Raw genomic sequence first — 12639 nt, 5'->3', positions numbered from 1 at the left:
AAAGACAAATTTTCAGGGATTTCATGGTCATTTACCAAATCAGTAGCTACCCCACCATTGCTTATGGTTTCTCTTGTCTTGGTGTTTTGATTGGATTTGATGTGCTATGCATGAATTCCTTCTTGTTAAGGTGGTGTCAAATTTAATGGAAAGTGGTTGGTTACCTCCTTAGCATATTTGCCACGATGGCTGTAATGGGCACATCTGGCCTGACAAGTCAGCAATGCTGTGCCCAGGATCCATAGCTTAGTGAGAGTACTGATGCCGATCCTCTCTCAGCAGCTTGCACAGCTCCTTCTGACACCATGAGGGATAGCCAGCACACAAGACACTTCTTAGTCACAGCCTGGTTGCTGCCTTCTCTCCTTCATGTGATTTCTTCAGGAGTAGGTCTCTCCCCCTCTCTACCCCCGCATATAGTCCTGGTATGTAGCCCACAATTGCAGCAATTGCCTGAATTGTCTTCGAGGTTCTCAGGAGACTCCCTGACCAGGTGCTCAAAGTTGATGCCACGATCATATTATCAAATTTTCCCATGTTTAACATTTATGATTATCCTTTATCGTTTTTGTTTTTGTTTTTTTTTGGTGAAGATTTGTCGTTTGAAGCGTTTAGTTTTGGAGGTGGGGCATGTGCCGTGGTGTGCCTGTGGTAGTTGGTGGATAGCTTGTAGTCTGTTCTCTCTCCCCACCTTTTGGGTCCTGTCGTCAAACTTGATGCCAGTCTTGGTAGCAAGCACCTTTACCCACTGAGTCATCTTGTCAGCTCAGTTCTTACATGTGAAAGTTTTTCAAAAATAAATAAGTATGTAAGTTTTCTTCTCTCTCTGGCTATTTTTATCTGTCTCATCTGTTTGCCTGTAATGGCAATTTTCTCAGGTAATTTAATGTATTAAAATCAAATCTATATGTGCTGTGTGTGCAGATTTCGTGTCTTGCTACTATTTTTCCAACATGCTCTCATTTACTTAGACTTCTCTGAAGTGGAGACTTTGGTGCCTCTACTGCATTGTTCTGTTAAGTTTACATCAGGCATTGGGATTGTTTTTGTAGAGTTGTTCCAGGATCTTTATCTTTAGGCCAGGAGAAGGTTGAGGAGTTCCTCCTTCCAGCTTTCTGCCCTCCTTTTCCTCAAGTGCTCTCGAGTTTCCTCAACCTTTCATGAGTTTTTTTTTTTTTTTTTTTGTATCTGTCTTGTCATTTTTCATGTTGGCTCTCATTCTGTGTGTGTGTGTGTGTGTGTGTTTAGTTAATGAGACTCCAGGAATCTTCTAGTTTTAGAAATTCTTTTAATTTCATTTCTCTAAAAAGAATCATTTTTTTAAATTTATTTCATGAGATGTCTTCTTTCTCAGCAAGAGCATCATTCCCTCTCCTCTCTCACCTCTTCCTTATTCTGTTCTCATCATATCATTTGCAGTTCTCAGGGGATGGCAAGAAAGGCGAATACTTGTTTTGCACATCCAGTCTCCTTTTCTTAAGAAAACCCTTAAGCAAAATGAACATTGAAGATGTGTAGTCAAGATATTTATATCTTTCTGGACTACAGTTTATGAATTACAACTTAAACTACAAGTTCATGTACAGAAAAAAAAATAGTATTGATGCCTTTGTCTCTGTGAAACTGCCTTATTCTGCTGCCTCTACTTCCCTAGTTTCTCTGAAAGTTCAACCTTTTCCTAATCTGGCCTTACTCTTTCTATATAACATTCTTAGATAAACTATAGATCATCTTCAACACTAAGATGAAATCCATAACATACTGTATGTCTTTATGCTGCAGATGAGGACCACACTCTTCAATATGGAATAACCTGGCCACTCTCACTGCCTTCCTTGCATCCAATTTTTCCAGACTTCTCTAGAACAACTGTGTATTTTTCCCATAGGAGTTACCTTCATCCTTGAATCCTTTGCCTTTGGAGGACTTATCTAATTTTAAACAGTGTTGCTAAATTCTATTTTTTTGGGTTTCTGTACTTTCTGTACAATCAGTTACAGAACTTAATACATTAAGGGTTTTTTGGGGGATGGGTGGGACAGGGTTTCTCTGTGTAGCCTTGGCTGTCCTGGACTCACTTTGCAGATCAGGCTGGGCTTGAACTCACAGAGATCCACCTGCCTATGCCTTCCCTAGTGTTGGGATTATACAGGCATGCACTACTGCGCCTGGCTTGTTTGAGTGTTTTAAATGTGCCACTTATCCACCTTGAGACAATACCTTCTTGGCAAGCAGGGATAATGGATTTAGGAACAACTTTCAGTAGAACAGGTGGAAACATTTTCAGATAATTGGATGAAGTACACACTGTGATTCCTGTTGTCACTAGGGCACATAAGGCACTCAGTAATTTCTTTCAAGAAGAAACTTCCTGTAAGTGGTCAAATTGCTGAGATGTTTTAGGCCTTCTCACAGAAAAGAAATAACTGTTGAAGTGAAGAGGGAAAAGCATTGTGGGTAACATGAGGCTTATAAGGTATGGTGAAACATCTTATCATATGCCTGAGAAGCAGCTTGCTTTAGAAGAATGACGAATGCTGATAGAACCTGAGGGTCTGACTTTTCTTTAAAAAAAAAAAAAAATATATATATATATTATTGATTACAATTTATTCTCTGTCTCCCGGCTGTAGGCCCCTTCCTCATCTCCTCCTGGTTCCCCTCACCCCTCTCTTTCCCCCATGCCCCTCCTCTAGTCCTCTGATAGGGGAGGTCCTCCTCCCCTACTATCATATCAAGGCAGAGGCTATGAATGCCGTAACAATCTGTGTTTGAAACTCGTGCTTTCAGAACACTGTGCCGATTTAGCATTCACACGGTGGCCTTGCAAAGACTCACAAAACAAAGAAATGTTGTGAGGTATGGTGGTGCATGCCTTTAATTTCAGCAGGGGGCTGGAGCAGGGGCTATGTCTCTGCATTTGAGGGCAGCTTGGTCTGCATAGTGAATGCCCGGCCAGCCAGAGCTACAAAGTGAGACCCCTCCATCTTGAAAACCGATCCGTCAGGGTGGGGGTGTGCAAGCTGTTCTGCACCACAAAGAACAAATGTGTGATGGAGAGGCCAGAAAGACGGAAGAGAGGCGTGGTGGCGCTTTATTTTCACGCTGAATAACCAGCGCTATCTCATAGGAGGGACACTTACATTCAAAAACTAGCATAGTACCGGAATCATATTGGCTATTACTATTAATAATCGTGGTGATGTTTTTTGTTTTCAATTGAAACACGGATATCCACTTTTTTTTTTTAAGTACAGTGGTGTGGAGGTTGAACCTGAGCTTTACCGTTGCTAAACAACTACTTTAAAGCTGAATCACAATCCCAGGATGGTATATTTTGTGTGGGAAAAAAGTTGTTCATGCTCTGCCAACATATCAATAAAAAAAATGTACAGGGCTATTACACGATTCCTGTTGACCCTGCTGTATTAGGAAAATCTTGGCACTTCACAATTGCTACTGTGAAGATAAAAGACCCCTCTGAAAGATTCTTTCCCACCTCCAGTAGGAGGTGAAGAAGTGTTTGCTCAACACTTACCTTGGTGTCCTTTAAGCAAGTCCAAACATTGTTTCCTTGACCTCCACTGCAATTCTGGAAGACTTTGAAGACTTTAAATCTCAGACAGCAGGGTAATAATGGATGACAGAGTGTTTGGAAACTAATACTGATAAAAAGAGTATGTTAAAGTCAAATTTTTAATCCGTGTTTAAAGTAACTAAAAAGCAAGATAAACACAGCCGACATGAACACCTGAATGAGATAGCTGGAAAAGGGGGCCTCACCCATGTTAAGTGTGCATGCCAGCTTAGCTGCTTTCAGCATGTTGACTAGCAAAAGCGTTTGTATGTTTAATGTTTCAGAGACAGCTATACCTTTCCAGCATCAGAGAGTTCAAAAATGACTTTTAATTTTCACTGAAAATTCAGAGGCTGAAAATTTCCACGTGTCCCAAAGAGGAGGTCTGTCACTCACACCTGAGCTGTGTGTCAAATGATTTTAAACCTACATGCAGGGTTGACAGGTTGTATGACGATAAACTCAAGAGCCGGGTTCTGTCTTGACACATAGCGGCCATTTTATTGTTTAGCAGGCTATGCTCCAGTGTATGAGATGAAGCAATGCGAGTTTGAAGTCACCCCAGACTTCAAGACTGGGAGTGAACTTGGGGCTTTCTTATAGTTCCCTACCAGCTCTCAAGCTCTGTGCTCTTCCTCTGAATAATCTGTGAAGTGTGCTTTATCCTAAACTGCCATTTCCTCTCCCTCGGTGCATCCCGGTCATATGACCTGTAATCCCTGCTAGTCTCTCCAACTAGAGAGTGTGATGCTTTAATTTAAATGCTGATGTCTGTGTTTTCACTGTGAGTCAGTGATATGTATTATTTAATAATTTGCCCGATATCTAACAACATGGGCACTCAGAGGGTCAATTTCTTAAATGATTTTTATTTTGGTGAAACACCAATAAGATATTTAAGACCTAAAACAATATTTTATAATATTTACACGGAAATTGAGGAAACAGCAAAGTGAAATATTATAAATAATATCCTTGAAATTATGTGGATACTGAAGGCTTTGTCAATGTTGGCTCAAGATTACACTAGAAACTTTTATTAGTAACTTTATTGGTTGGCTCAAGATTATACCAGAAACTTTATTATTAGTAATTTTGTTAGTAAATGTCTTTAAAAATATCACATATACACACAACACACAACAAACACACACAGACACACACCTCACACACATATGGACAACATGAAGTATTGAAGTGGGGGCCAGCTAGATGGTGCATTGGGTATAGGTGCTTCCTGCCAGGCCTGATGTTCAGAGTTCAATTCCTGGGACCCACTCAGTCAGTTGCAGAAGACATCTGACTTCTACAAGCTATCCTCTGACTGCTATACACACGCTCATATGTATTCATGTTTGCACAATAAATAATTTATGCATCAATGTCATGAAATTAGAAGGGGGCATTTGAAGGGAAGACAGATCTAGTGTGAAAGAGAGTGGGAGACAGACCACAATGTGATGAATGTGGGCAAGAGACATGGTATAACTGCAGGTAAATATTGCTGTGGAACCATTGCTCTGCATAATGAATATTAGCTGATAATTTTACCATGATAAGCTTAACTGGATAAGGATAAAACTGAAATCCCCAAACTAGAGCTGTCTGAAATTACTTACATTAAGCACACTAATGGCCCTTCTCTCAGACACTGAACTGAGGGGACATTGGGCTTTGGAATTCAGCGTAGGGAGCCCTTTTGAGGATTCTGAGCTCAGCTTGTGCAGAAATCAGATTCAAGTGGAGCATTGAGGCAGTCCTTCTCTAGAAGCAGCTTGTACAGTGACACGGAAAGTGTTGACTGCACAGCCAAGAGTTCTTCCACCTGCCCTGTTGATGTCCAGGTCCTGTCACTTTGGAGAAGGCATTGCCTTCAAGGCTGAGGGCAGTGCTCAGTTTGTGGGTTGCTGCTGAGAAACGTTAAGGTCCACCAGGCTTTGCCAGTGTGACAGTCCATATTGATTTCACCATTGTGAGAACCCACATTAGTTTTTGTATTTTGCATTTTTGGACATCTATGAGTGTTTCTTTCATTCTTTATTGGAAACGTCTGTGTTAAGGATTATTCTTTTTTTGTTTTGTTTTGTTTACCTTGTGAACTTCCTCCAACCTCTAAAATATTAGAATAAAAATTATAGTTGTTTTAAGAAAAACAAAGAAAAGTTATTAAAGGCTTACGATAGTTTTGAGAAGCAGCTGTTTTTAAGTGTTTTAATATGCTGAAGTATGCTAAATTATGCAAAGCTCTCCTTTCCCAAAACATGTGTCAGATCATACCAGATAACATGAATTCTCCTTTTTCAATTTAGCATTATTTACATTGATTGCTAAACTTGTGCTTAATAGGTAATATTCAACAGGATATGGCCTTGAAAATAGCTGGAGGTTTCACAGAAACATTTTAGCTGCTTGGGATATATATATATATATCTTATGTTAAAACTAGCACTGAAACTTAGGACACAAATTAAAATGCTTTGCTAATTTTAAGTAAGGTTTGTGCCTCGTAGTTCATGCTGAAGTTATGAATTTTGTGAGTAGCACAAGTAAATTTGGTTCACTTTCATAGTTACATTCTTTCAATGTACATAATTAATGTAATACATGTAAATAATGTAAAGAGTTTCTCATCTGCGTTGCGTTAAAACACTTTAGCGAAACAGCTGTTTAGTCAACAAAGATGGCATTGAATTGCACTGTTTTGGAAAAAAAAATGAAGGGAACTAGATGCCTGTTAATCTGGTTCTTTAAATATCATAAACAAAAGTATCCGAATCAGTCTCCAAGGACAAAGGCGGGGTTCTGGGAGCTGTGATTGGCTGCAGCCCTGTCCTGTCTGCAGCCATCCTTAATTGGCTTTGGGTAGCCTGGGATCACAGAGGCAGGGTGACATTTATTACTTCCCTAGAGTTTCTTTGCACAGAGCCTTGAGATTCCCGAGGAGTAGCCATCAAGGGCTCCTTTCATTTCGTCTGTGATCTCTCAGAGGGATCATTCTAGAAGGACGAGCATGAGTTTGAGTGCAAGAAGAGTCACCCTGCCTGCAGTAACACCAATAGTCCTACAGAAGAGGGTAGGTGACTTATTCTGCTTCTTCTACCCTTGTAATTTCTTCCCGCCTCTATTTTTCTGATACTCTGTTATTTGCTGACAACCTTGAAGCTTACATAACTGTGAGAAAAGACTGGAATACACTGAGACTAAGGGTACTTAAAAAAGACATATTGTTGGAATTAAAGTCACGGAAAAATGCTGCCAGAACATCTTTGAGGTAAAAATACCTCTACATAAAAGCCGCCGGTGTCAGTTGCTGTCAGTTGTGACTTGGAGAGTGCATACAGTGAGCTTTCCCCTTTTATTCTTTTCTTCTGTGACTTCGGGCAGTTCTGCCCTTAGTTTAGCAGGAAATCTGCTGGCTGTTGCATTCTGTGTTTGTGAAGGGTGCAATTTGTGTGTAATTCACAATGCATCCACCTCTTCATTGGTGGGAGGACTGTATAAGAATTCAACAGATTATTGTCATGTGTCCAACAACTTGAAGGAGTTTCTGTTTGTTCAGGAAATTATTTTCCCATTAAATTTTCTCAGGAAAGGGCTTTCTATTAATTATTAATCTAGCGAAGCCCATGTGTGAAAATAGTGGCTTTTAAAAAAAAATACTGCTTTCATGTCTTACTTTTGATATTTCATTTGTACCAGGCTGTGCCTCGGCAGTAGGCTCCTCCTACCAGTCCACCTCCAAACTTAGAGAATCACGGTTGTGTTGCAGAGAATGAAGGCATGGTGACATGGTACTGCGAAAGTACGCTTTCTGCATGGTTCTAGTGGCACAGGAGAATACAGTGTTTCTCCACTCAACCTTCTAAAAGTTAACTGTTAACTATTAGTGTGTTCCATTAAGCCAAAGGTCATGTTTTAACTTACTTGAAGCAGGGCAGATTGAACAACTAAAACATAAATTTTTAAAGACAACCATTTCTTTTAACTTTTACCTTCCAGCTTCTTTTCTTCTTTTTTTTTTTTTTTCAGCCAGTCAACTACCAGTTACTGAGTCCATTTTACTTGGCATGGACATAGCTACACTGTGAATTTGCCAATGTGTGTTCTCTATTTTTCTTAATGCATTTCTTTCGCTTTAAGCAAATTTAATCAAAGCATTTTGCTTTGAGCTTGAATCTTTATTTATTTTTTCCTTATATTTAATGATGGTATAGGTTCTCTGAGAGATATGCCTGTAGGAAAAGTACGTTAATGTGTATCCAATCCATGTTCTGTTTGAGTTCTTCACCCAGTTGGCATTGCTGTACAGAGTCACCAAAAACTCCACAGTGTGCTTTATTTTATGGCCCACCAATGGGAACAGTCGCCTGCTGTCTGGACTCTCTTCCTAGCTGAGCCGTATTTGCACATCACATCAATCCAATTCTGACCTGTGAGGGGAATGCTGAGGTGTAGGTCAGTGAAATCTGAATCAGGATCCGGGGGATGCTATTCTCTGACCCTGAGGGCAAATTTCATGTTACCTTGGTTCTAGTTAAAATTTTAAATCACCAATTTTTTTTTATCACACATAATAAAACAATGGAAAAGGACCTTGAGCTGCTAGCAAAGGCGGAATTATTAGGAGCCAAATCTGGTTGGAAAATGGTTTCTAGCATAGTCTTATTGGAGAGGAAAACAAGTGGCTTTGGGAAACTGTAATTTCCTCTACTTTCTTTCTAATACATTCTCAGCTTGCCATTATAGTAACTGTGTGCATTAAAATTCCCAAAGGCTGGCTCTGTGAGCATATGCTTAAAAGAACTGGCACATCCTTATTTTGAACATGTTTAGTCCATTTCTACTGCCACTTTACCTCCAAAGCATCTATTTGTCTACTCAGCTGGTTTGAAAAATCTTGATTTTTATTCTTAATATTAGAAAATTTCTCTTTCTTTCTTTCTTTCTTTCTTTCTTTCTTTCTTTCTTTCTTTCTTTCTTTCTTTCTTTCTTTCTTTCTTTCTTCCTTTCTTTCTTTCCTAAAAGACATCTACCTGCTTTGGCCACAAAATTACTAAGTTTTTTTTTCCGTCTTTGAAGCTATAAAGATCTCCCATACCTGCTTTTTTTTTTTCTTTCCTATGCCCTTAAATTTAAAATGGTTTTACCCTTAGCATGTGTTTCAATAAGTCTCAGTTTGGCCCTTAGCACTACTACCCTAACAGACCTTACAAATAAACACAGGCACTTTAGAATAATGCTAGAGGGTGCAATTTCTCCTCTTTCCCAGAAGGCTCTGTTCACACATTTTGCACAGAGCTGCTCAGCCTGGATGAGTGGTCCTTGCCAGACAATTGAGCAGCTGGAATCCCTAGCATCTGAAAGGCCAGGAACTTTTGCTGAAACCACTCAAAAGCACTCCAGGGGGACGTTCTTATCGGCCAGTGTGTCCTTCGGCGGTGGCTCTGGGATTCTGTTGGAGTGATTAGAGGCTGAATTTGAAACATAATCCTTTACACAGAGTAGAGCCTGAGAAAGGTCTGGTAAATTCTGTCTAGTAGACTGAAGAGAAAACTTTGACGCCCTCTAATTCTGTAAGGATTTGAGTCCATTGATTCCAGGTAGATCAAAATTTTAATGAAGAGAACATTTCATCATCTCTGTCTTTCACATTAGTATTTTTTTTCCCCCAGATTACCTACTCGGCGGTCTTTTCCCCCTCCCTCCAGCTCATCCTGCTTCATCCCCCCCCCCCTTTCTCTGCCTTTGTTCCAAAATGAGAAGACTGAGTCTCTTGGATATTGAGTACCTTATACAAGGTCACCTAGAAGGTCAACGACAAGACTAGAAATAGAATCCTGGCTTTGAGACTTCTGTGGTGTCTTTTCCTAGATGTGTGTTATGTCCTGAAGCCAGTCTGTAAATGAACTGCCTTATGGTGTATACAGTTATCATCCACCTCAGTTCTGGGTTTAGTGAAGGCAAATCCTTTGGTCTTTCTCTGTGCCTCCACCAACTCCATATGTTCTAATACAGAACATATTTTAGGTAGAAAGCAGTTTTATGCTCTTTCCTCCCTGTCCCTCTCTCTCACTATGTGTATGTGTGTGTGTGTGTGTAAGAGAGAGAAGGACAGGGAGGAGAGAGAGAGAGAGAGACAGAGGGATAGGCAGACAGACAGATAGACAGAAACACACACACACACACACACACACACACACACACACACACACGGTAGTGATAGGCCATAATTCTACCTGAACTGAAACTCTGGACTGGCATATTAATTAAATCAAGAAAGAACATTTTAAGTTCACAGAATTACTAGTTGAACATTATGATATACAGAATAAATAAAATATAAAATGTCTGTAAGATCAGAAGACCTGGTACCATATTTTAATTCTCCAGGTTTCAGTTTTTGATGCCTGTGTTCGATTAATACTGCTTTTCAGATTATGCTTGCAAATTACTTTTCATTCTTTAGGCGTCCTACCACTGTAGGAGGCATTCTACACACAGCTTCCTAAAGTTTCAGAAATGAAAGAGGGGAGAACTCATTTTTTTACTATATTTTTTTTTTCTTAAGATCCAAGGTCATTCATTAGTAGGTGGGAATTCTGCGGTACAAGGCAGTGTGTTAGGTTCTAACCACACTCCTCATCGGGCCAGTCGTTTCTGTGTTTACAGGTCATCAGATTTTTTTTTCCAAGAAGTTTTGAGTGTATTCACAGCTGCTCAGTATGCTGTCAGCTTCACAGTGGTTCTGCAAGGGAGCCTTTCTTTCCTTCCTACTTGCGATGACTTTTACCCTATGGGCTGTGTGCCCCAGCTCCCAAGAGCTGGCTCTCTGGCCTCCACTGCCCTTTCCCTTCCTTCCTTCCTTCCTTCCTTCCTTCCTTCCTTCCTTCCTTCCTTCCTTCCTTCCTTCCTCTTCCTTCCTTCCTTCCTTCCTTCCTTCCTTCCTTCCTTCCTTCCTTCCTTCCTCCTTCCTTCCTTCCTTCCTTCCTTCCTTCCTTCCTTCCTTCCTTTTTTCCATCCTTCCTTCCTTCCTTCCTTCTTTCTTTCTTTCTTCCTTTCTTTCTTCCCTTCTTTCTTTCTTTCCCAAAGACTATTGTCTGAGTCTATGCTGTAGACTTATTCTAGTCCTCTGAAAATCTCTTTGCTTTTCTCTTCACTGCTTCTCTTAATTCTGAATGAATGGGTAGGCCTTTGTTATTCAGCAACCACGTCCTGTGACATCATTTTACTGTTGCCTTTCATAGTACCTTAGTAGCCATCATGCGTATTTATCCAATGCTTCTGAACTTTTTTAGATCAGAATTTTTAGTCTTCTCTATGCGTTTTGTTTATTTTTGGATTTTTTTTTGCAGTATTTGTTTTTCAGATTTTTTTTTATTTTGCAATTCAGGTTTGACATTTTATCTTGCAATTTTAATTTAACATTTGATTGCTTATAAGCAGAATTTAATTTTATGAAATGATGAAAGACCAAGGACGTTGATTGAGCAGGGAAGGGCTGTGTTTTCTTGTGCTTTGCAGTAAAGATCAATCCATGGCTCATCTTGCAGTGCTGCGATGTCTTCAGGCAACGGAGTTCTCTCTTGCTTATTATATGCTCCCTGGTGTGCGTACCCTTCCCTTTTATGGAGTGATAAATGTGAATCCCCAGGCATCCCGTTCACAGTCTTGGCACTAAGGATGAATGCACAAGGCAGACAGGCAGGCTAGTTGGCCGGTGCTAGCTCATGTTAACGTGACACTTAGAACAAACAGGAGCTTATGCTTACTGGCTGCAGTGGGCCCTGTGTGTAACTGAACCCAAAGTACACTGGGAAAGAAGGCCCGGGGCTCAACGCATTGCTCTCCTCAATAGCATCAGGATTCTTTTAAAAATTAAATACATTTTTTAATAATTTCATACATATGTGTTGTATTTGCATCATTTTTCCTACCTCCCCTCCTCCAACCCCTTCTATGTTCTTCCTCTCCTCCCCCCATCTCAAATTCATGGTCTCTTTTTCTTTAATTTTTATCGTTACACGCACGCACAAGTGTGCGCGTGCGCACACATACACACACTCATGAGTAAATATGTACATACAACCTGTTGAGCCAATTAGTGCCACTTGTATGCATAAAGCTGACCAGTTGGCTCATCCTTCTTTTCTTTCAAAAGGCAGTAATTTCTTATAGCTCTTCACCGAGGGATGGGGAGCCATGAGATTTCCCTCATCTGTGTTGGCTTGTTAACTGATGATGCCATTGTTCAGGTCTTGTATAGGAGATCATATTGTTGAGATTTTTTTTTTTTTTACTTTTTGTATACTTTGTATTATTTATTATTAATGATGCTTCAGAGACCAAAACACACATCTTTAACAACTGCTTCACAACAGGGTCCGAGGATTGTTCAAGGTTTCTGAATAAACTGCATTGAAAAAAAAAAAGTTAATTGCCAAAAAAAAAATATATTATCAAGAAGCTTTTAATATTGATGATATAACAAACCATCTTCCCTGAGCTATCTAAAGACACAGTATGTTAAAATAAAGATACAATGAATTAAAGTCACTCATGGAAACCCATCCCCAAAATTATTGTTGAGATTTTTATGGCTACCGTTTCCTTTTTATGTAGAAGTTGCTGTCTCATGGCAGATATCCTGGTCCTTTGGATCTTACAATCGTTCTGATCTCTCTTTTGTGATGTTTCTGTGCCTTAGATCTCGGAGTTGTGTTGTACGTTATCAGTTGGGGCTGCACACCACTAAGAGCAATTTTCAGATCTAGCGCAATGCCATCAAAATACTCAACAGCATTCTTCACAGAAATGCAAAACCATCCTAAAATGCATATGTAACAAAAAGACTCCAAGGCAGTCCTGAGCAAAAGGAACAAAGCTGGAGAGAGGACTATTTTATATTTCAAGATGTGTTACAGAACTGTAGTAATATGCAATAATATGTCAGAGTGTGACATTGACTCACAGACAGACAGGAAGATGAATGGATCAAAAGAGAAGACCCAGACATGAGTAAGTGTAATTGCAGTCATCTACTATTTGACAAGCAGTGCTGGGAA

At 39.8% G+C, this 12639-nt stretch overlaps 1 protein-coding gene across 2 annotated transcripts in view; it reads left to right on the top strand.

The window, feature by feature from the left end:
• Grb14 (growth factor receptor bound protein 14) overlaps positions 1-12639 on the top strand; it is a 114538-nt gene that overhangs the window by 45480 nt on the left and 56419 nt on the right. Inside the window, exon 1 of one of the 2 annotated variants that reach the window (XM_060390283.1) lies at positions 6488-6650. The exons of the other annotated variant lie outside the window; for it this stretch is intronic. Within the exon in view, the coding sequence (XP_060246266.1) occupies positions 6588-6650 (63 nt within the window). The 5' untranslated portion in view covers positions 6488-6587. Of the gene's footprint in view, positions 1-6487; positions 6651-12639 lie in introns of those variants that run through there. 2 annotated transcript variants of the gene reach the window in all.

The sequence above is a fragment of the Meriones unguiculatus genome, chromosome 8 (assembly GCF_030254825.1).
Source record: "Meriones unguiculatus strain TT.TT164.6M chromosome 8, Bangor_MerUng_6.1, whole genome shotgun sequence".
Lineage (NCBI taxonomy): Eukaryota > Metazoa > Chordata > Mammalia > Rodentia > Muridae > Meriones > Meriones unguiculatus.
The sequence above is the reverse complement of the archived record's forward strand: the minus strand, read 5'-3'. Positions and strand labels throughout refer to the sequence as shown.